Source organism: Thalassophryne amazonica, chromosome 15, assembly GCF_902500255.1.
Source record: "Thalassophryne amazonica chromosome 15, fThaAma1.1, whole genome shotgun sequence".
NCBI classification, from domain to species: domain Eukaryota; kingdom Metazoa; phylum Chordata; class Actinopteri; order Batrachoidiformes; family Batrachoididae; genus Thalassophryne; species Thalassophryne amazonica.
The window spans coordinates 73,657,833-73,682,976 of record NC_047117.1 but is presented as its reverse complement, the minus strand read 5'-3'; the positions used below and the strand labels follow the sequence as shown (position 1 = coordinate 73,682,976).

At 41.0% G+C, this 25,144-nt stretch overlaps 2 protein-coding genes across 11 annotated transcripts in view; one reads left to right on the top strand and one right to left on the bottom strand.

Moving 5' to 3' along the window:
- The window catches only part of LOC117527058 (putative methyltransferase NSUN7), a 30,052-nt gene extending 21,795 nt beyond the window's left edge, over positions 1 to 8,257 (top strand). For both annotated transcript variants that reach the window (XM_034189215.1, XM_034189214.1), the window contains 3 exons: positions 382 to 499; positions 2,751 to 2,868; positions 7,290 to 8,257. In XM_034189215.1, coding sequence (XP_034045106.1) covers positions 382 to 499; positions 2,751 to 2,868; positions 7,290 to 8,255 — 1,202 coding nt within the window. In that variant the 3' untranslated portion in view covers positions 8,256 to 8,257. The remainder of the gene's footprint in view (positions 1 to 381; positions 500 to 2,750; positions 2,869 to 7,289) is intronic.
- A 2,563-nt stretch (positions 8,258 to 10,820) lies between these two features.
- Positions 10,821 to 25,144, bottom strand: part of apbb2b (amyloid beta (A4) precursor protein-binding, family B, member 2b) — a 149,644-nt gene continuing 135,320 nt past the window's right edge. For 4 of the 9 annotated variants that reach the window (XM_034189203.1, XM_034189210.1, XM_034189204.1 and 1 more), the window contains 7 exons: positions 25,033 to 25,038; positions 20,516 to 20,630; positions 19,318 to 19,405; positions 18,755 to 18,838; positions 18,543 to 18,658; positions 14,747 to 14,926; positions 10,821 to 14,408 (listed from right to left, as the gene is read on the bottom strand). In XM_034189203.1, the coding sequence (XP_034045094.1) occupies positions 14,238 to 14,408; positions 14,747 to 14,926; positions 18,543 to 18,658; positions 18,755 to 18,838; positions 19,318 to 19,405; positions 20,516 to 20,630; positions 25,033 to 25,038 (760 nt within the window). In that variant the 3' untranslated portion in view covers positions 10,821 to 14,237. The other 5 variants (XM_034189211.1, XM_034189206.1, XM_034189212.1 and 2 more) reach the window with 5 other exon arrangements.

The following is a 25,144-nucleotide window of genomic DNA, read 5'->3' as shown; positions in this document are numbered from 1 at the left end:
CTCACCAATATTATGCAGATGATACTCAACTTTACTTGCCCGTCAATGCAAGTAACATGTTGGCATGCCACAGTGATCTTTATCTGGATCACCTCCAGAATATAATGGTATAATTTTCAGGTTCGGCTCAACCCACTTGCGTTGTTTGACAAAATTTATGTGTTTTTGCATTATCTTGCTAACAAATAATTTGTCAAATAGATATGGGAAACCACAGCACGCTTCATGCATCCAAGCAAGACTTGTGTAGAAAGCATAAACACAAATGTGAACACACCTGTTATGGTGGGTTTTGTGTTTACAGATTTGCTTATAAGATGCCACTGAGGTGAACGGACAATATTCTTTGTACATTTTATTCTCTTTTGCTTTATCTGTCAGTCTCAAATGTCCAGACTGTGCTTTACTGCACACGTTCGATGTATGAAGATGAAAATGAGCAGCTGGTGAAGAGAGTATTAGATAAGGCACGCACCCACTCCAAACTCCTGCCCTTCAGGTAAACATAAATCTATTCTTTAAGTGTTCCTGCAGCTTTTAGACCTGCTTTAAAAAATACCAGGAAAATGTTCCAACGCACAAGGAAAAATATGTCAAAATGGGTGACACAATCTCTTGATTTTGGACAATCATTCCATCAATATGTTTCAGGAACTCTTCAGAACTTTTTTCATTGTGTCCAACAGTGCAGAGAAATTACCACAGGTTATATATTAATGCTGTGGGAATAGACAAGTTTTCTGACACTGGAAGACAGTTGCCATGCCAACAGTAGAGATTTGATGTTCACATGGAGTTTTGTTTACACTGAATCTCTGCATCAGTCTGATGTGCTCAAGTTCATGTCAGCGCCTCAACTCTGTGTGTTTCCTCACTGTGCATCTTTGGACCACCTTTTGTCATCTGTATATTTTTGTATCATGCTTGTTCTGCTTAGTTTTGGTTGATTTGGTTTCTTCTGTGTGTTACTTCTCTTGTTGGGTTCTTCCTGCTTGGGCTTTGTCTTTCCCTATCTCTCTTGTCTGTGCTTGGTAGTGGGCGGTGCACACTGTTTGGGCCACACCCTGTTCTGGAGCTTTCCACACACCTGTTTCTAATCTGTAGCTCATCAACAGGGTGGATATGAGTGATTCTTTAACTACGGGCACTACTGGCCTTGTAAATGTAATTTCCACCACACCATTGCCTTACAATATAAAGCGCCTTGGGGCAACTGTTTGTTGTGATTTGGCGTTATATACATGTGCTCTGATGTCACTGTTTATCTCTGTAGAAACTTCCCAAACAATCTTTCATACAAACTGTTTAAAGGGACATTACAGTGTTGTGGTGGAAATTACGGCAATAGTGTGGGACAACTACATTTTGTTTAAAAAAATCACAACAGTTGTATGACATTGAATACCCCAATTATGTTTTGATTATTTTACTGATATTTTATTCAGAGATATTTTAAAATATTAGAAAAAATGTTTTTTTTACCATTCATTTTCATCATTGAAGATCAAAAGTCTGGGTGTGGGACAAGCACAAAACGGCAATATTTGCATATAATGATGCTGAAAAAAGGTGAAAAAGTCATCATAGACTACTAGAACAAATTTCTTAAAACACTTTCATTGTAAAGATAACTATAAAAGTGTGAAATTTCCCCTTTTTTCTGTTTTTCATACAATATGATCAAAGGACATAATAAGTGCCCGTAGTCTAAGAATCACCCATATAAGCTTCACTGGTTGCACTAATTCCTCTCCAGATTGTTGTGCCTTGTGCCACTGCTTCCAGCTCCATTCCTTGTGTTTTCCTCACCTTGCCTACTTCCTAGTGTTTTTGACCTACTGCCTGTTTTTCGACCACGCCTTTAGCCTGATGTTCATAATTTGTTTGCTGATGTTGAACTGCCTTTTTGTGTACCAGACTCTGCTGATTCAACCAGTAAACAATCCTAAAAACCAGAGCTGCCTTGTTGAGTCCTGCATTTGTGTCCAGACATCTCTGTCAATCAAACCTGATACCTCTCCTTTGGCGCAGAGCTCTGCATGAAGATAAAAAACAAAGTCAATGGAATGGGACATATTTGTTTTGTGCTTGTGTGAGTTATCCAGATCACCTTCTCTGCTTTGGCACATTGTACATGCACCACAGCATAGAGCATAAATAGTCGAGAAAAAAAGAAAAAGAAAAAAGTGAAGCCCCAGCTTATATCTCCTTCACTTTTGCCTGTGCGTCTTGGTGGCTTCCTTCACTCGTCTCCTTGCATCACAATCACTCAGTTTTTAAGAACGGCTGCAGACAGATTTGCCGTAGAACTGTTCAGTCACTGGCTAACAGTGACAGGTGACCGTTCTGATGGGGGGGGGGGGGGGGGTATTTGACATGTAGCAGCAGTGAACTGGTGTGTCTGAGTACAGATACACCAAGTGTGTATTGGTGGATGTTTTACAGTGCACACAGTATGCAGTAGTAGTACTGAAAAAAATCCTTTCATCCACCTGGACACATAAAAACAAAAATAAGAAATGTGCCACATGAGAGACATTTTAAAAATTAATCTGTTGCACATTACTGTCAAAATAATTTATAGCTCCTGTGTATATTCCCACTGCTGCCACATCATGTTGTGACCATTCCCTGTGAATCAAAGGGGCAATGATTAATTAATGATAAAAGGCTGCAGACAGCATGTGGAATAGGTTTTTGATGGATCTGCTCTGTGCGGTCTCCCTTGTCGCTGTGCTTCTCCCTGTCAGGCTGAGTGGTCCAGTTTTCTCCAATGAATCCCAGATGGGAAGACAAACAGATGGTTTCTTCAAACTCGAACCATCCAAGTGCACCAACGGCTGCTTCATCGCCCGGCTGACCAGACAGGTGAAACACTGAAAGATGGAAGCATTAAAGTGACCCGAATCACTTATTTTTTCTGCTTGTGAAGCGCATCAGAAGCGATATTCATAAAATATCTGAAAGGATACGTTCACTTTTTGAAAACACGTCATATTTAAGCATTGGTAGTGACTTTATATATACGAGACAAACATAATGTCATCCTACGGGTGACATCATGCAGGGTTTGTCTAAATATCACCATCACGGCAGCATGACTCTGCCTAACTCCCAGCCAGTCCAGTGGAGCATGGGCGAGAGCAGCATGGCCTTTGTGGGATTAATGAAGCCTGGACAAGCCCTCCATAGGGGCCAGGGTGTTTGATTAACGCATATTTTTGTAGGCTGGGTTTGGATAAAGATTCATAGTGTGTATGTGTGGGTGTGTATACTAGCACGCTGCCTGTGGTGATCCACCGGCTCTAGATTGGATAGTGTTTATAAAATAGGTAGCTGACATTTTTCAAGGGTGGCAATAAATTACACAAAATTTCTATATTGATTTTAACTGAAAGTGCAGGAAATTAAAATGAGAACATTTTGTAATTGTATTTATTATTTGGCACATTTAGTTGATGTCATGTTTTACAACTGGCAAGGTTGAGATATTTTCTTTCTTCAGAGCTTGTCTGGTTACCAGGGACTCATTAATGGTGATATCAACATCCATTGTTAACTGTTGTTACCTCATATCCCTAATTTGTCCAGTCAACTTTCCCTTTTCACGGCATTCATCTTTGACCCAAAATACATAAGCACAACAAATGGAAAATGTCAGCTCTCCCCAGTTTCTCCGTGATCGAAGTTTATGTATATATATATATATATATATATATATGTACACACACACACGGGCCACTTGGCTTTTAATATATAGGTGATGATTTACCACCCCCTGCTGGAATGGCGTGTGAGTCCAGAATTTAATAATCAACGTCCATTGTTCACCGTTGTTACACAAAATCCCTAATTTCTCCAAAATTTGTTGTCCTATCAACTTTGTGTTTTCACGGTATTCATCCTCAACCCAAAATACATAAGCAAACCAAATGGCAAATGTCAGCTCTCCCCAGTTTCTCTGTGATCAAAGGCGTAAACGCACACGCATGCAAGCATACATGTACAGAGGAACCCAGTCTCACGGCAAGTCATGATTCGGCAGCACGAAATATACATTAATCTATTGGTTTGTGATATTGTGACTGGTGCTGTCTTATCTGGCCGATCTGATGGAACCCTATGTGCCGGCCTGGGCTTTGCGGTCGTAGGATGCGGGACTTCTCTGTGTTCCCAGGATGAAGAAGTCGTCAGCGGGTCAAAGAGCTTTGTCTTATCGTGCACCCGCTCTGTAGAATGGTCTTCCTGCGACCGTGAGGCAGTCGGAGTCCGTGGACATTTTTAAGTCAAGACTTAAAACCTATTTTTTATTCTCTTTCTGATGAATAGTTTTTATTTTTTTATGTTTTATTCTTTTACTTCTGTTTTTAATTATGCATTTGAATTTATTTATTTTAATTTTTACGTTGAACTGTTCTGTGTGAGGTGCCTCGAGATGGCTTTTGTTGTGAGTTGGCGCTTTACAAGCTGATTAAATTGAATTTTATTGCAGTAGCATGAGCCAGACTCAAGCCACGGTCTAAATATCTGTCGCCCAGGTTCTTATCCACTGAGGCACCTAGTCAGTCTGCAATCACAAAACATCTTAATACTAAAACTAAAGGATCCAAAACATAATTTAAATGAAGAGTGTATTAATCACTGTCTTTGTGACATTACAAAGAGCTGGAGATACACGATTATAACCCTTCCATTGTCAGGCGGTTGAGATAACAATCCACTATTTTGGGTAATGTGCCAGTGACAGAGGTGGCATCTGAAAGGTAACAACAGAAATCCAGACTGTTGCTGAGTGTGAAGATTGAGAATTTGCCGTGTGGTTTGATTGCTTTGCCACGAGGTCTTCCAGTAGTGCTGAGGCTGCACTGTTACTGTCAGTCTGCTCAGAGGTCGACCGACTCTGCCCGGCTGCACACGCACATGCAATCACCCTGAATCGCTGCAGTCTATTTCAGTACTACATAAAAAAAAAGAGACATGTTGAAGATGAAATACGCCTGAGCCACAGAAAGATTTTGGCACTTTAGAGCAAAGATGAATCAATCGTTCTTCTTCCAGACATCCCTCCAGTCTTGTTGCTTCACCTCTTTACTCAGTTTTTCTTAAATATAAAATACAATTGCAATACTGTAAAAAACAAACAAACAAAAACTATGCTACAAAGGGGATCTTGCAGACATGCACAGGGGCAAGATGTGCACACTTGCCCAGCAGCAGTGTAGCACCTTAAAATCTAATGATCAGGTCTAATTAGATCGATGGTCTGCCTCACATCGCGCCCAATCACATCAGAGATGCACGTTTAATAAGACTGACACTCTTGAGGTGCTTCACTCGTCCAACAGTCCAACTGTGCAGGGCGGCGTCTCAGAGGAGCCTGAAAGAGACTGAAGGATGGAAAGGCAATTTAAAAATCACAGCGATGCGGGGGGGATCTTCATTGGAGCTGTGAGCCTGAAAAATGAACACAGACTGCACACATTGCAGATGCATTTTTTTTTTTGTTTTAAGTGATGCACTGAACATTCATTCATACATTCATTAGAGAAAATGCTGACGGACAGAGATGGAGTGAGGAGGCGAGGAGAGCGGCTTAGAGGAGATTTAAAGGGGATTTATTTAAACTCTTCTGCTTCTCTTTTAACTCTTCTCAAAGGCACACATTCCATTTGTGTCTCACAAAACCACAGTGGGTGGTGTTTGGTTGGTGCTGATCTAGTGACAATGCTGCTGTGTTTGTGCCAGTCATCACAGGCGATCGCTTTGGAAAACACATCGCTTTGTGCTCACTGTTTGATTTTCTTCCCCTCACAAAGATGAGAGGCTCTCGACCTGCTGAACGTCCAGCCAAGTTTGAAACTGAGATAAAAACAAATCGTACCAATGCACACAAAGTTGGCCATAGAGACTCTCGACCCTGTTGTCTTTTCAGTTATGCGACACTGCCCCCCAGGTTGCAAAAGCCATTTCACTTCCTCTGATCTGGTATCTACATGAGTGTCACATTTCAGTTTATGGTTGTGGCTTATTGCTACAACATACGGTTTTTCTCCAAGCAGCAACTTTTGGTGATGGAAAAATAAAGTCAACAAGGAAATGCCAAAGTGTGCAGTTCCTTGATTGGCCACTTGAGGCTGACTCCAAAAATTGGGGGGGGGGGGGGGGTAGTTTTATGTAACTCATAAGTTTCAGCTATTTGAAGCCATAAAGTATTGCATAATTAAGGGTGTGGTTGCTTTGAGTTGCAGCCATAGACTGTGTATATACTGGACAAGGCCTGCATGATGTCACCTATAGGTTGTCCATAAAGACCTAGAACAGCCGATATGAAGCCCCTATCTGGGCCGTAGACTGGGTGTCGCCATACTGACAGCAGCGATCACACTAATTCACAATGAACTCATTAATGCATAAATGGGCAGTGCGTGGGTGGCTCAGTGTGTGACAAACAAAGCCTGAAAACGCGCTTCTCTTCGAGTCCGAACCACCTACCAGGCTAACCTTGGTTCAGGTGTTTATTAAATCATATTTTTGTAGACTGTGCGGTGGTTTTCCTAACTATTTGCTTTGGTCTGGACATTAAACTTTATGAGCTGCTTATTTTCTCAGTAATCGTGCATTAAAGGGGCTCAACAGATCAGGCAACTGATCGCTGCTAAAAGTTTAGCGTACAACATTAAATAAGATGAGAGTTTCACTCAGCGCGAATATTGCAGCAGCCATCTTAGATGATTTTAATTCAATTTAATTCATTCCATTCACACAGAAATAGGAATAACAAAGAGGAAATATAAATTTTATACGACTCGGAACATTTGTTTGGACTGTGTGAGACAACAATAGTAACAGCAAGTCAGCTACGGCAACTTTTTTTTTTTTTTGCATATCAAATAAATAACACATTGAGTTTTCAAACACTACATTACAGTGCACTTTTACTCACATTTTGAGCCATGTGAAATAATATTAATTAGCTTGTTGGCTTCTGTTTGTTTGCACAGTATTTTTTATCACAAATAAATAATGTAATGATTAAATTAATTTTGCTTCTTGTTGATTGAAGCGGTAGAATCACATTTTAAACATAATTCATAGACCGGTGCACCTTAGATATGTTTTTTCCTCTTCATGACATATTTTTAGACATGTGATTAATAATACAGAAAATATGGTGTACAGTCTGTGGTTCTGCGTACATCCCCTTTGACTATGTTCCTCTGTAGCCTTTAAGATTAAACATGTTGTACTCTATATTCACATCCCCCCACCCCATCCCCTATCGCCCCCAGGTGGATCCTTCTCGTGTAGAAACGGTTCAGGAAGTACTCGCAAGGGCAGCGGCAATGGGCCTCCTGGGGGAAATAACTGCTAAGGAGCAATCCAAAAATGCTAAAAAGGTTAGAAGTAAGAAGAAAGGTACATCAAAAATAACCAGAAAAATTGTATCTGGTTCCACTGGAGAGACACCAGAACAGACAGAAAAGCAAGATGGACAAGACCTGGAAACGGACTGCATCCTTCCAATTGGACATTTAGCCCTCAAAGAACATCAGGAAGGTGACGTGGACCTCAAGGGTAGAGAGGAAGAAGAGGACGTTAACACAGAGGAAGGCCAGGGAGGAAATGAAAGAAGGAAGAAGAGAGGACATAAAAAACAAAAGCACAAGCTCAAACGGCGCTCAAAGCAATCTCACCAAAGTGGCACAGCCTCCATGCATCATACTAAAAGTCTCCTGAAGAAGCTAAGAAAAAGCAAGGTCAACCAACATCACAACAAGCAAATAAAAAGCAAAACCAAGAAGTTGCCTCCCGTTACGCTGCCACTAGCATCCTCTGACAAAGCCTCCCATCGCGCCACTCCAGCCTCATTGGATGTGGACACGTTCAACAACGCTTCGCTCAAGATAAAGTCACAGAAAGCCGTATCTGGAAAGCCACTTTTTCCAGTCCGTCCTGGTCTTGTTCTCCAAACCACGTCTGATCGGGTACGGAGGCAGAATACAGAGTCTGAGACAGCAAAGAAGAAAATATTGAATGGTGCAGCTGAACCCAAAAGGCCCGTTAAAGCCCAAGGAAAGGTTGTTGCACAGGAGGAGGTGCAGACAAAGCCTGTTGACTTTGTCCTGCCTCCCATTACTTCCCTGACCTCCTGCTCTCAAAGCAGCAGGAGTGGGTTTGGCTCCACAACTTTGTCACGGGCCTCCTTCTCCGTCTTTTTGTCAAGTTCAGACAAACTAGACAATGAAGCAAACTGATTTTTGAGTTTTATTTTGTAGTTAGTCAACTGTAATCATCTTAACTTAGTGAACTGTAAAAACATTCTGTTCGTCACTCGTTTAGATGTATGTAGTTTTAGATTGAAACTTGTCACAGCAAGAAGGACTTCGGTTGCACAGATTAAAGCAAAAAAAAAAAAAAATCATAAACTGTTCATCTAACTTTCTATAGAAACCCTTTTGCGATTTCATCCTTGAATTTAAGGTAAGACAAGGTAGAAACAGCTAAGAAAACAGCAAATTGTTCTCCTGCTGAACAAGATTATATTTCACTAACCACTGTTGCCCAGCCCTGATTTTGTGTCAGGGTGGATGGAAATCCATTCAAGTGATGGAGAACTTTAATCCCTGTGGCGAAGGTCCACCGATGTCTATTCTCCTTGTAGGTCTGGAGTCGTAGCAGGAAGGGCATCTGGCATAAAAGCTATGTCAAATCAAAGTGTATAGCAGGTGGCTTTGCAACAGCCATCCCAACATAAGTTTTAGAACGCAAAGTACAGACAAAGCGCACAAAGAATAAATGCAAAAAATGAGAAATTTATTTTTGAAATAAATGATCATTAATGATTATTAGGAATGGCAGTCAGTGCTGCAAGCAAGCAGTCAGTGCACGTGCTTCCTAAACGAAGGTTCTTGGTTTAAGACTGCCTGTGTTATGCAATGCGGAGCTGCAGCAAAGGGCATCCAGCGTAAAAGAGCTTATTTTATTACCAAAATAAATGGTGATCCATATGAAAATTTGCAGATGCTGCGTAAACTATTACTGGGAGGAGATAATGGAAGGCAAAAAAAAAAAGAGTTTAACCCAACAAAGATATGGAGAAAGTGAGAAACTGAAATAAAGTGAGACAATAAAGAAACAGAAGGCAAACAATTAACTGAATCAAGGACTCAAGGTGTGCAAAAAAAAAAAAAAAAAAGACATCAACAACAAAAAACACAGAATAGTGCAACCCCACCAATGGACACCAGAGTGAGACAGAGAAGAGTGAGACAGGCTGAGTACATAAATGATCCTCCCAAAAGTTAGCCACATGGGGAGGACAAGATCAGTGAATAAATACCAAAACAGAACTCAATCTAAAGGCTAAAATGAGGGAGGAGGTGATGGTCTAGTGGTTAAGTGTTAAGGCTTCAGACCAGAGGATCCTTGGTTCAAACCCCAGCCTGACCAGAAAATCACTAAGGGCCCTTGGGCAAGGACCTTAATCCCCAAGTTGCTCCCGGTGTGCAGTGAGCGCCTTGCATGGCAGCAACCTGTCTGTGTGAATGGGTGAATGTGAGGCATCAATGTAAAGCACTTTGAGCGTCTGATACAGATGGAAAAGCGCTATATAAATGCAGTCCATTAAAATAAGGGAACAGTAAAAAAAAAAAAAACACTCAAACTCAATCATCTAAAAATGATACAAGGACCCACTTTGGATCACCCCCAACCCCTCACCAACTTCCCAAGGGATGTCACCAGACAACCCAAAACCAAACCAAGGAAGGAAAGAGAAAGAACCAGAATGAGTCAACTGATGATGCAGATAATGGATTGCGCCTTCTCTTGGACCTCGTGTGTCACATCTGGCAGGTTAGTTGGTGGGGCTGCAGTGAGCTTGGGTTGTTGTCACTGACTGGTTACACACCCGATGGATACAGATACCTACTCTGAGACTGACAGCCATGGTTAGGAAGCAGGAGTTCAAACTGGCCTGAAATGCAGAGGGAACTGGGAGAGTTGACAGGAAGGATTCCAGCTCCGGGGAGTAGATAGGGGCAAGGATTTCACTGGAAATAAATAATTAGATTGATGAAGGACATGAGGAGGAAGACTTCCCTGTAAAAAAAAAAAAAATAAAAATAAAAACACTGTCGGGAAAAAGCAAGAAAAGTAGAATCAAGATTAGAGTTTTTTTTTTAATCATATCCATTATGGTATCTAAAGATTTTGATTTTCGACAGGTGGAGTTGGAACTACAAACAGAACTCTGAGGCATCTTCTCGAGTTCTCTCCTCTATTCCTCCCCCACAACCTCTACTACTCCAGGGTTTCTTTCCAATCCTGTCAGCTTTACATTACTGTTCACTTCATTACAACCCCTGCAAATCACCCTTCCCGTCCCTCTGCCCATGAGCTGTGCAAGTGCAACTTTTAAACCATTACACAAGATGTGCACGAAGGAAAACTATTTAAGGATACATATGCATGTATATACAGAGCTCCAATCTTGTGTTTGGTTCATATTAATTAAATATTGATAGAATTGGCACTTTGGTTAGCTTTCACTCTTTTTTTCCCATCATGGTCAGGTCCTGGGTTTGGTTCCAGTGCGGTTGTCAGCAAGTTTAAAAATATTCACCCAGTTTGAAACCACACGAGGGTGCAGACTCGTGTAGCATCTTATCTGTCATCTTTGCCGGTAACAAGACTTTGGCAATGAGCAAATGTTTTCTGTAATTACGTGTTGAATGATTAATCAACAATAAAAGTTATTGATCATGAATCAATGCACGGTTGCAGCCATAATAAACAGACAGACACACGACGGCCCAGTGGTCTATTTTACGATGCTGTTTATTCTCACAACAGGTTACATTGATGAAGTGTACAAATCAGTGAGCAGCAAACAAAAGCCGACACATCCATCTGTGAAAAATGGTGTGTGTCTGCATGTGTGGTTTGGTTGATAAGTGTGAATTTAACGGAGATGCTGGGAGTTCACTTCATCTGGCCCCATCCTCCTCCTTCGTGCAGCTGGGTGCACAAACCAGCAGTGAACTCCCGTCTCTCAGTGCACGGTACAAAGTGAAGATATATTCCTTATTCTGCCTTTAGTTTTCCTGCAAAGTGGAGCTTCTTGACTGAACCAAGGATCAAAAAGATGAGTCAGGAGGCTTTACTAGCTCCAAATAATAAAATCAGTATATACCATTATAAAATAGAATAAATAAAATAAAAAATATTTCTGTTCATTACATACAGTCATTCTTTCAGCCATCTAAGGGCATGCAAGGCTTGATACAACGCTCTGTTTCTCAAGATTAAAAGAATGCATAGATAACTGCTCAGTTAATTTCAGTATCAACTTAATTGACAACTGACCACTTCTCTCCATTTTCATTATTTGCTCTTGCAATTTCCTTATCTACAACAATGTATATTCATATTTTACACTTTGGCCATTTGGTGAACTCTCATAAAAAGGCATTTCATTGCAAGAAAATAAATCTAGCTTATAGCAATGACTAGAAATGCAGAAATGATGCATTAATTAGGATAATGTGTGCACACAGACAAACACACAATAGCTCATTCACATTTTCAACATCCCTGTTACACGCAGACTTAAATGTAAGATGCACCTACAGAGGGAACAAGAATGAAATGTGCTCGATACGCTTAAATCCAAAAGGTCTGAGTGGAGAGACAAAACAATGTTGCAGTTTGGAGTTCGACTCTTTTAAAAGTGTGATATGTCAGAATAATGAATTGAACTGAGATATGTGCAAAAACAGTGAGTGTGATCAGGTGGCACATCATAAAGGAGAAAAAGAGAGACGCTGCTTTCAGGTGGCAAGAAGCCTGGACACTGACAGACAGCAGCGCTAAAAGTTAGCGTGAGTCCAAACGTTTTCCTCCAGCAAACAGTCAAAGCCGGAGATGAAGCCGCTCTCCTCCTCACAGTTAATTTCGGCTGTATCCATCCGCGTAGCCTCAGCGCGGTAAAAACGCACATTCCTCCTGTCTTCTTCTATGCAGGAATAAAGTCGCAAATCCCCTTCTATTAATGGGCAAAAAGTCTCAGAGGATGTGTACTGAGGTGGGATTCCCTCGAGCATATGTATCAGCAGCATGCTGATGCATCTCAGTCTCATACTGGCCCGAGAGCAATGAAGCAGAAGAAGAAGGGTAATACTCTGTCCATCCCTGCTACTCCTCCTGGTTTATGGCTGTCCTCTGTCGTATTCCGAGGCACATTAACAATAAGACGTACAGGACATGAAGCATGCTTCAGGTGAAAGGTCACCACTCGTTTCAACCCTCCCGGAGAGTCCGATTAATTCTTGCACAATTGATGAGAACATAAAAGCTATGACGACAGGAAAACCAAGGTTGCTGTTTGATTTCTCGCATCTTGAGCAGACACAAACAGCAGCAGTGAGCGTCTGGTTTTTGTGTAGAATGCTTACGTTTTCTATCAAAAGTTCATGTAGGATTGAACAGTTAGAGTGAGCGGCCAGCTGCCACCAGGGATGAATCTTTTCATTTGTAGCAGCGGCTTCCTCCATTTTTTCATGCATCGCTTACTGATGTGACAGCCACAGGTGGGGTTCTTTCATTCTATTCATGTTAGATTTACTGAAGACAAAGAGGAAGAAACAAGAGGCATAAAGGGGCCAAAAAGGACAAGCAGGAGCCTCATTTATAACTTGTTGGGCTTGAACGAAGCGTTACGCAGATTTCGACAAAACAAAAACTGAGACTTAATAATGAACGTTCCAGTAGAATTCTGTGCATGTCGACAGAAAATCTGACATACATGTACAGACATTTTAGAGACATGAAAATAATGGCTATAATGTTGTCAAATTAAGCCAAATTTACCAAAGACCCTTCAAGTTATATTACCTACATTGAGCGAACAGTCACAATGAGCCTCAATGCCAGTGGGGTCAAATATTAGCCGGTTTATGTTAATTGAAGTAATTTAAACTATTGGTAGGTGTACAGGTAACATTCGTACGCTAACAAATGAGATGAAAGAATTAGGCGGCCAGCAGAAATTAAATGATCGATTAACTGTTCAAGTAATTTCCTTCTCAAACGTGGCGCTCTGTTCTGCAGTGGTTTCGAATTAGTTTCTTATTGTGTCCTCCTTGCACCCAAGAAGGGCTTTTTATTGCTGTTATATATAAAATTAAAACAGGCTCAGAGAAATTGTGATGAGGTTTTATTTTTTACTGTTTTATACATTAAATGATTAATAACTGACCACTTGGTGCAGCTATAAATATGGAGATATAAGGACTGACAATGCTGCACAATGATCAGCGTGGGTCTTTCTATGCGGTGCGCACTGGTGCTGAATTGCTGTTTATTAGATACTGATCTATTTAAGTTGCCGTCATAATGAGCAGAGGCACGTTCAGCACATGCCGCTGCTAACAGGCCACTGAAATACCGACAGTGATGTCTGGATGATTGTTTTCACGTATTTAAATATTTATTACGTGCTCCGCATTGAAGCTTGTTGATGGTGCATAATGAGGCTCCTCTACATTTTCAAGTTAATAGTGATTTGCAAAGACAAATTTTCATGCAGGAGTGCATTCATATTGTGCATGTGGACAAAATTGTAGTTTGGATTTAATACAGTTTTTTTTAAAAAAGGAGGGCGTGTTCGGGCATCAGGGCATGCTGGCAGCACAGGCACAGACACAAATACGAGAGCATGAACAGATCAACAGTTTGTTCAGAGAGGAGCATCACGTGTGATGCGGTTGTAGTAGGTGCACGTCCTACATTTTTGTTCATCAGTTTCTTCAGTTCGGACTCTCACCTTGCACCTCCTCTGTGGAGGGAGGAGAGAGCTACCTCCATCATCATCACATCCTTCACATTCGTCACTCAGACTGTGTGATGGCTGCCGCATTGGTTCTAAGGTTGCCAGTACACTTTGCTTCTCGGTCTCCATTCATGTCATTTTGAGGAGACAGACTTGAATTACTGTTTGGGAGATGAAAGACTCAATTCCCAAATGATTCTTGAGGCAAAACTCCAATTTACTCCAGAAAGTGAAAGAAATATGACAGGGCTTCTCAGACCACTGGCTTTTATAGTGTTGCCATGGTTACTGGGGTCTGTGGTGGCAAAGGAGTTGGTGTATTCCCACTGACATGTTTTTGGCATGAGATGCAACTGGTTATCATGGTGACTTTGGTCATGGTGAAGCTGGCAGTAGTGGACTATGGCTACTGTGGCAACTCTGTGACGGGTCTCTTCTGTTTGATGGTGTCTATGAGAGACAGGACACCTCTTTTCACACTCGTCGAGACTCGACGGGACACCGAGTCTCCTGGGGGCAAGGAGCCGCAGGCCTTCTGGGATGGAGGTCGAGCTACGAGACACTTTTGGTACCTTAGCTGGGAGAGAAAGGGTGGAAGCAGAGACACACATTGTAAATATCAGAGACATACGGCTGCTGAGTGCACACCCGTGGCAGCATCTGTGTGTGTGTGTGTGTGTGTGTGTGTGTGTGTGTGTGTGTGTGTGTGTGTGTGTGTGTGTGTGTGTGTGTAAGTATGAAAGAGAGGTGGGTGCAGGCTGGTAGGTCCGATCAATAGTAACGATCAATACCTCTTGTCATCGTGAATCAGTTTTAGTGCCTGTGTGTTTGTGGGTGCTTGTGTCCATATATTCAAACTTCTGTTGTGTGATCAATAGCACAACCTGCAGTCAACTAATCTTCAGACTCACTCACCATACAGGCTGCCTGCACCGCCTCTGAGACGCTGCCAGCATTGGGCTCACACCAGAAGACATGACAGTCAAAGTGATGACCACCAGCATCCATGATGAAGGCAAACGTATGCACGTCTCGTCCGACACCCATGAAAGACAAGAAGCGCACGCGACACTCCACCAGCACTTCTTGTTCATCCTAGGTAGACACAATAGAGTTGTGTAGAGTATACAGAAAGGAAAATTCATTTCTCTTGTTGTAGTTCGCTACGCTGTTCACTGTGACTGTTCTAAGTAGTGGCATTCCAGCTTTCAACCATGACTACCCATTGGTTGCATCATTACCATGATGTTGCTACGATGTGTTGCTCGTATGTTGCTATATGTTGCTCGTAAGTGTAGCCTACATCTTTTCTAAGCACAATTCAGCAAAGACGTCCTCTCTACCCACTGAGCTACGGCCACCAAATAGATTGAAACCAAGTAGGAAACTGGTAGAAACACCTGTAGTTGTACTGGGGGCTAGATTTAATTTGACAGTCTCTGTACTTTGCTAAAGAAACTACATGATACTCAGGGAATGTATGCCCATGCCAAGGCCCCAGATTTATCAGTTCTCATCTACACATGGCTCAATATCAATTTCAAAGTATACTGGGCTTTGAAAATGCCAGAATCAGATGACTGCAGCTTAGAAGAAGAAAGCAACATAATAAGCGTGTTTTTGAAGAATGAGTGAAAGAGGAGGAAAAATGTTGCACCACTCAGTTCCTTTCTGAATTCAATGTTATTTTGAAAATAACTTCACATACTTGATAGAAATGTGTCATATTGGTAAAATAATTGTTCTAGCTGCACTAATGAGGCAATTAGCAAGGCTAATTAGCAAGCTGAGTGAAGTTCTTGTTTACTGTAATTCACCGTGGTCAGAATTTAAAACAAAATGCAACAGAGTCAGCAAGAGGTTTAAGAAAATGCATTTCAATTTAAATCATGAAAGACTTATTTAACCTGAAGGTGCAAAATTACTTCTGATGTGCCACAAGTAAACCTTCCCCCCCAAACGTGCAAGAGAAAAGAAAAAGAGAATGTGGTCATTAACACTGACAAAAGGTGCTCAATACTGTATAATATTGTCCCCTATGGCATTTTCCCGGTAAGTTTAGCATACTGTCAAAATGTCATATCACCGCTCAGTGGAGGTCTGCCTTTATTTATTTGATGTTTTATTATTGGATAGCTAATATTCAACAATAATTTACTGGCTAAAAGATCCTCATATATCTTGGGGTCAATTAGAAGCTCAGTCCTGCTTGTCTACCTTTCTTCCTGCCTTATTATTTTCATCCCTCCCTGTGTCCCTGTCTCGGTACATAGATAATCCTGTTGTACTTGCCTCTTAAATGATAAATGGACTGCATTTATATAGCGCTTTTCCATCTGCATTAGACGCTCAAAGCGCTTTACAATTATGCCTCACATTCACCCCAATGTCAGGGTGCTACAATACAAGGTGCTCACTACACACTGGGAGCAATAGGGGATTAAAGACCTTGCCCAAGGGCCCTTAGTGATTTTCCAGTCAGGCGGTGATTTTAACCGGGGATCTTCTGGTCTCAAGCCCAACACCTTAACCACTAGACCATCACCTCCCCTTAAAATATGGTATCAATTTCATTTTCACTTCAAATGTGTTTCTGCTTCTGCTCTTGACACATTATGTAAGAATCACCTCTTTCCTCCCTCCTTCTTAGACACTGCATTTCCTCAATGGAGTAAGGATGCCATTAAAAGTTTCTGTGATCTTTTTAAGGATAATACCATTCTTAATTTTATGATATGTCTTCTTTATATGGCTTGCCCTCATGTTATTTATTTGGTTTTAGACATTGTGCGCCTACTATTTTTCCGGAGTTCCCCTCTCAGCCCCTTAAACATCCTTGGGAGGACCTCTTTGAACTCATGTCCCATAAGAAAGCTCTTATATTGCAGATATATAATCTTGTTTGTTCGATGGACAATCATCCACTCAATAAAATTATCTGTAGTTGGGAACAAGAGTTGAGACTGGAATTCGGGGAAGGTTTCTAAGATAACACAGTTGACAGAATTTGTATGTCATCATCTTGTGCAAGACTGCACAGACTGCATTTGTCAAAGTCCATGTTATCCAAAATTCATCCCAATGTCACTGATCTGTGTGACAGATGTAACTTCTCTCCCTGTGATTTAAGTCATGCCCCAAACTTCAGCCATATTGGATTTTGTATTTTGAAGTAATCTCTCATGTTCTCGGCATCAGGCTGGAGCCTTGTCCGCTGATCGCTGTTTTTTGGAGTTCCTGGAGTCCCCACGGTGTCCCTTACTAACTCACAGGTGGATGTGACTGCATTTATCTCAATGCTAGCACATCGCAGAATATCATTATCCTGGAAAGTTCCACATCTCCCATCTATTTCTTTACGGTTGAAACATATTTTTCTTAAAACTTGAAAAATCAAGTTTAGTCTTAGAGTGATGGGTTTGTAAAAGTGTGGCAACCATGTACTTCCTGTCTTAGATCCTTGAAAATATTGGACCTGATTGAAGTGACTCTCATGGGAGCGTGTTTTTTTTATTATTATTACTACTATTATTTATTTTAACTGCTATGATTTTGGAGGGCCTACGGTTGGGGTATTGGTGTTAGACATTTGTGAAGGTTCTGGTTGTGGCACATTTACCTACTTGATTGCACCGTCATGATGTTTGCACTTCGTAAGCGATGTGCTGGTGTTTTGTTTTGTCCATTGATGAAAAAAGGAAAAATGTAAAAAAAAAAAAAAAAAACTCATGCAGCCCCGATGCATATCCTCAACAGACCGAATCAGATAGAGGAAGAGTTAAGTAAGTAAGTAAGTAAGTAAATTTTATTTATATAGCACCTTTCACAGACAAGAGCCACAAGGTGCTTCACAACATAAAAGCACAGTACACCACACAAAACATCAGACAATGGCCGAGACATAAAAACATAAAACATAACATAGGATAGCAGAGCAGCCCAAAAGCTAAGCAAACGCTTGAGTAAAAAAGAAAGTCTTAAGTTGGCTTTTAAAAGTATCGACAGAGTCCAGTGAGCGCAGAGAGAGCGGGAGACCATTCCAAAGCCTGGGAGCAACAGCCTGGAAGGATCGCTCTCCTCTGGTTGCAAAATGGGTGCGAGGAACCATCAACAGATTTTGGTCCACAGACCTCAAAGCCCTGGCAGGGGCATAAGGCTGGATGAGGTCACAGATATAGGGAGGCGCCTGGCCATGTAGAGCTCTAAAAGTTAAAACCAAAATTTTAAAATTGATCCTGAAGGACACTGGCAGCCAATGAAGCTCCTTTAAAACTGGGGAAATATGAGTCCTTCTTTTAGCTTGCATCAGAATTCTTGCTGCAGAGTTCTGTACCAAGTGCAGTCGACGCAACTCCTCCTTGTTTAGACATGAAAACAAACTGTTACAATAGTCTAAACGTGTTGACACAAAAGCATGAATAATAAGCTCTAAATCATTTCGAGACACCATTTTCCTGAGCTTAGAGACTTCCACCCAAATCCACAGAACATGTGATCAATGGGGCATAATAAAAATTTTAATTAAAACATTTGCTTTCAAACGTAATATTCACCCTTGTCCAAAGCCTTACTTTCCACCAAATTTAACTGAAATCTGTTCATGATTTTTTGGAGCTATTCTGCTGACAATCAGACAGACTGATAAACAAACATAGCCACTGTGGTGGGGGCAATAACAAAAAAAAGGCATAAGGCTGTGATGACAGTTGACCTTGTCCTTGCTAATGGTGACAGTAGCGTCTGCCACGTTGAGAGCTACTGGAGTCCAGTCCTCTTTGCTGGAAGTTCCAATTAGGCTGTCTATTGCTCCATTCAATATGTCCATGCCTGAAGCAGAAGAGGTTAAAAAATTTTGTGAACCTACATGCTTAGCATTTCATTAAAGTGCAAGTGTGTGTGTTTTCTTCTGTGTGTCCAACAAACCTATTGGTCTGGCCACCGGCATCATCCCAAGATAGAGCACCTGAAACTTCTGGACCAGCTCAGTCTTTGGTGTGGGGAACTCTGCTAGGGAAGAAGTTCCATCGGCAACATTCAGTAGATTATCAAAAAGAATTTACTTTAATGTAAAGAACCACAACACTGTCAGGAGGTGCAGCCTGCCAGCTTAACATGCACCTCTCTTTTTACCAGTCCTATCAGATCGAACATATATTTTTAGATGAAAAGTAGAAGCCGTCAAACAGCCTACTGACGGAACAATATGATGAACGTGATGCTGCTCTGATGCTTCGGTTTATTTAGGGGTTGACAAATGCTTTCTTGCACAGACAAAATCACAGCACTCTTTATTCTGCAAGAGGGATTAATGCTGCAGGTGCACTTCAATCCTACTGTTGAAAGACACTTCGTCTCATAACGCATTACTGACAATAGTGCAGAACAAACAGGAGAGAAATGTACCAAGTGATGACAAAAAAAAATCATTTTTATGGATGAGCAACATGCTTGATAGTCAAACGCACACATGCATGGATTACGTCTACCTTGCAAAGGAAGATCTAGTCCTGCCTGCATCCTGTCCTGAAGAGAGCAACCAGCCATCGCTTTGGCATTCTTTCTCTCCGTCATTATCTGGGGGACAGACGGTGGACAAAAGAGTACTATGAAATATGATGTAAAAAAGTGAGCACGATTAGTATGTCGTAACACAAACACAAGAGAAGAAGAAATGAAAAGATAAATGTGAAAAAGTGATGGTAGCAGAAAAAACAACACAATGAAAGAGCCACCAAGAAAGAGGTGATGGGAAATGCTGGCTGCCGATTTCCCCTGTGCATACACATTAACCGGATCACAAAACGGTCCTATAACGCAACCTTTGCAAAGGCGCTGAGCAAAAACAAAAGCAGACAATCTCACTGTGAATGATCACTTACACACAAAGAAAATCTGCACATTTTCTGCAAATCTCTCTTGCTGGGACCAAATCTTTCCATGTTGCTTAACTACCCAGTTCACGTGATGATTGGTGTTAAGCTCGATGTCGTTTATGTCGGCAATAAAATGTGAAGCATTTAGTCAAAGGCCTTTTTTTTTTTTTACAGCTTGTTCACACATGATATTTGATAGCAAAGGATCAGCAGCTACAATAAAGTTTTTAATATTGACAAACATTAAATTCCACCTTAAATCAAAAGTTTATAAAAGTAAACAAAATCATACTGACCCCATACCCATAAAAGCAACTTCAGGAAATATAGCAGAGACTGTAAAAACATGATATGAATGCTGCTTTGGTAATCCTGTTTGTGTTGTTCTATAGAGAGTGCACGCAGAGCTGAGACAGCCTCTTGTAATTGTATTTAAGAGATTTAATGCCTTTTATGTTTTGAAATTCATATTTGTTTTTTATGTTATTTTAAGATCGTCCTTTAAAGAAGGCAGATGCTGTACCCGAATGAGTGCTTAGAGCCTGGAAAATAAATGTGATTAGGCAACACATGTTCCTTCCACAGCCACTGCATTTACAGAATGAATACAGCTGAGGAAGCATTCTGAATAATATTATTTATTTGTGATGTGTCATTTTCATATTTTACACTGAACGCCCCTTCTGATGTAACATGCCAATTTTGTAATAAATTTCAGAGTCTAAAATGTTCAGATGCGTTTGGTAGACTCTATACTGTACCTAAGGTTCTTTGTCAAATCCTAAGTCGACCGTGTGTTTGGACCACTCACCCGGGAGCAGATCTCATGCAGGCTGGTGGCGATGGCTTTGGCCGGCGTGTCACAGCGGAACACATGACATTTCAGAATCCTGGTGTTTTTATCTCGCGCCACATATGCAAAGTCTCTGTGGAGGAAAAACTCACAGGGTTAGTGAAGATGCACAGGAGACGAATAACAGTGAGAAATGATGTCAATGAGGGATGGCGAAGATGACGTGTGTACCCTAATTTGGGATTCAGACCACTTCGAGACAGATGAGAGATGATCTGACCTTTATCAGTTTGTTGAATAAGGGAGACGCACAGGTCAATAATCCCCAGAGATCACTAGAGTGGTGCGAGGCAACAGAGAGAACACAGTGACAGCGGGGAAGATTTTTCCCTTGGGCCCACTGAAGCCGAAAACTATTTAATACCGCTGAACAGAAGCAATGGAAAAAAAAAAGGATGAAGGGATAAAAGAGGGAACGAGGAATGTTTTAGGGGAAAAATATAGCTGCAGTGAGTTTAACCACTACTGCACAGAAATATGTAGACCGGGAATCATTCAGTGGGAGGATGAATGTGCACCATTCTATTCTGCCAGTCTGTTTACCGATTTACACATGGAAACAAAACTGAAACCTCAGGTAGACTACAGGTCATTTACAAAGAAAAATAAAGTTCAACACAGGCAGATTTTCATAAGAAGATGTCAAGAAGTAAAGTCTGGGAGCATGTGCTGGTGCCGCGCTTCACTACATCTTCTGGAATAGGTCCTGGATGGAATCCCACCAGGTAGATAACTGGTCCATCCCCACATCTTAAAATGTATTCACCTATTTGCTGCAGCTATGTGAAAGGTGGGCGTCCACGTGGTCTTGGCTAGGTGACAATCCTCATCAGAGTCTCCCCATGTAACCATTCATTTGACACAAAGTCAGCCCAGCAGTACCCAAGGATCCTCCAAAGAGACCAAGTCCCAAAGACATCCAGTCTTCACCTCAGGTCATTGGTTAGCGTCCATGCTCGCAACCATTCAGTGAGACAGGAAGCACCAAGACTCTAAAGAGTTGGACCCTTATACTGCTGCAAAGATATCAGCATCGCCAATCGCCTCTGTCGGGCAGCCTCATGATGCCGTAACCTTTTCTCAGGCATATCTTGATCTCAAAGGCCAAGGACCCAGAGACATGAATGTCACTGCAGAGATAAATGAATGCCTCTACAAGTTCAACAGTTTCACAGCATACAGATACGGGTGATTCTTAGACTACGGGCACTTATTATGTCCTTTTATCATATTGTATGAAAAACAGAGAAAAGGGGAAATTTCACACTTTTATAGTTATTTTTACAATGAAAGTGTGTTAAGAAATTTGTTCTAGTAGTCTATGATGACTTTTTCACCTTTTTTCAGCATCATTATATGCAAATATTGCCGTTTTGTGCTTGTCCCACACCCAGACTTTCGGTCTGCGTTTATGAAGATCCACACAGGTTAAACGTACCAGACACGGAATATTTGTGTTAGCACGTTTTCAGGGTCTCATGAATGCAGTGTCTTATAAATGTGATGAAAGGCATGAAAAATTATAATTTGGTAGTATAATGTTCATTTGCAATTGTCTTCATGTGGATTGTCTATGTTGTTTAGACTGCAGCAACTCTCTGGTGCACAAGGAATTATGGGATATCTCAACAGTGTGAATGCCCTCTGTGTTGGTAGTCCTGGATGCATCCTGTTTGTGATCTCAGATGCACAACCAACCTGCCTCCAAACAGTGTTCAGTTTAAATAGAAAGAAACCAAGCAGTTGTCACAATGCACTGTTTGTGTGCTTGTGTCTGGGCTGCAGAGATTCCTGGTTAAATGGAATGGATGATTCTTGCTACCCCAAATTAGAAAAAGTTGGGAAGGTATGGAAATCGCAAAATAAATAAATAAATAAATCAACAAACCTACAATGACTAACCTTGACTTCAATTTAATGCCAGAAATTATGAACCCAAGGTATTTTGTGTATTGTCAGGTCAAATTAATTTAATTTGTTAAGTACCTTAAGAATAATTAATATTAATATTCCTGCATTTCAGACCAGCAACACAAAAAAAGTTGGGGCAGGGGGCATTTTGGACTAGTAATGAGATTGAATAAATAAATAAATAATAATAATGTTATTATTTCAAACAGGTGATATCAACAGGTGACTGTAATGTCATGATTTGGTCCAAAAGTAGTAGTAATGAAAAGGTTGAGTCTTTAAGGAGCCAGGGGCTGTCATGTTATGAGGCTGTGTCAGTGCTCTTGGCAAAGGTAATTCACACTTCTATGATGGCAGCATTAATGCAGAAGAGTATATTGAGATTTTAGAGCAACATTTGGTGTCTTCAAGATGACAGGGACGACCATGCATTTTTCAACAAGAAAAACCACATTCTGCACACATTACAACAGCATGACTGTGGAAGAAGAGGCTAGAGCTACTGGAATGGACTGTCTGCAGTTCTGACCTGTCCCCAATAGAGAATGTGTACAGAACTTAAAAATATAATAACACCTGAAACACTTCATCACTTGGTATCTATCCTCAATGACAAAACAATGCTTTAATTGTTGTGAGGAGGAATGACAAAATCACAAAGTAGTAAATGCTTAGTGTCCCAACTTTTTTTTTTTTTTTTTAGAAATGTGTTGCAGGCCTGAAGAGAAGAAATTAATGTTTATTAACAACTGAAATTAGCTTGACTCCACAAAACATGAAATATCTTAGGTTCATATTATCTGCAATGAAATAAAAGTCAATGTAAATGCAACAATCATTGCCGGGTTTTTATTATTTTTTAATGTGCATGCCCATACTGTCCTGTTATGTTTTAGGGTTGTAATTGTAGACTTTCATCACGCAGAACACACACACACACACACACACACACACACACACACACACACACACACACACACACACACACACACACACACACACACACACACACACACACACACACACACAAAACCAATCAAATCTGCTTGACGGCCTTGCGGAGGTCACCTTCATTTCCTCCACCTGCAGGTGCATGTGTGCAGTACATCAAGAATCACTTTGAAGATGGTAGAAATGAAAAGCAGAGGAAATGAAATAACAAGGAACAACAGAGATGATGGAAAGATACTGTAAGTGGACGAGGGAATGAAAGGGAGAAGGAATGTGTTTACCTCTCTCTGTGTCCAAGAAAGCCAGAAAACAAAGAAAGAAAAGTTAGTAGAAGAAAAGATAAAAGCAAATCCACCACTCAAGAATATTCCTCTCACACAAACACAGGATTAATAATTACACACTCATTCTTTCTGCTGTTGTATTTGATCCAATGCAAGCACTCGACTTTAAAAGCATGTGTACAGGACGTGGGTGTGCACCCATGTGGTTAAAAAGGGGTGTGAAAGCATGACTGTGGATCATTTAAAAAATAAAGCATAACATAGCATTGATGTGGAAAGAAAAGAAGTGAAATGATGCAAAGAGGAAAAGTAGGAAAGGAAAAATACCAGGCAAAGATATGTTCAGGATGAGCGCAGTTAGCTTTAATTGGCTATTGAGAAAAGCCTGAGAGTATCAAAAAGACACATAAAAGGAAGATGGGGAAAGGGAGAGCGAGGGCAGTGAGCAATATAACGAGTGAGGAGGAAACAATGTAAATGGGAAAGACAAGAGCAAAGCCAGATTACACGAGATAAAATTCAGAGCGAGTGAGAGAAAAGCAGAAGTATCTCATTTCTATTGTAATCTTTCCATGCAAACGCTGGTGAAAATGTCAAGGTTGCTGTGGGAATCTATAATCTCTACTGCGATAATGAGTTTTGTGTCACATGGGGAAAGAAGGAGGCCCTGAGGTACCATTCCTACACTGACACAACCACGCCAATCTGTCGCAAGTGTACAAGAGTGACAGAGAGAGAGAGACAGAGAGAGAGAGAGAGAGAGAGAGAGAGAGAGAGAGAGAGGAAGAGCCGCTGCTCTGCTGCATCTTCTTCATTCTTGTCTCATATCAACAAACGGATCAGTCTAACAGCTGATAAGGAAATGACAAAATGTAAGTGGGCAAACACGTCTGGCTTTGTGCATGTGTGGTTTATCAGATCCTCATCCTTAGACTCATTCCTGAACTGCTTTTTTCAGTTTCTAGAGCTTTTTTGCACTGCAAACATTTCTGCCCCCTATTTTTTTAAACCAAAAATCTACAATACGAACTATAACTGAGGCCTGTTTCTATTCCTGCTCCTTTATCACATGTAAGCAATGAAATTAAAATAACTCAGTACATTTAAAAAAGCAGCAACAATACTTCATATACTAAATCAAACATGCTTAAATGCTTAAGAACCGAGAGAAAGAAAAAAATGTCATCAAATACTCACTGCGCTCTGGTTTTGCTGTCTTTCTGCAGGTAATTGTGTGTATGGGAATCTATTCCTGCCGTTCACTCTCCTTTCAACCTGTCCGCTCCACACCCACTGAGCACTAACCATACCCTCTGTCAGCCCCCCCACCTCTCTCTCTCTCTCTCCGGCCAAACCCTCCCCCTTTTCCCCCTAAACCATTTATTCTCCTCCCTCTGCTGCAGCCAAGATATTTACGCTGCTCCCACTCTCATGCTTTACG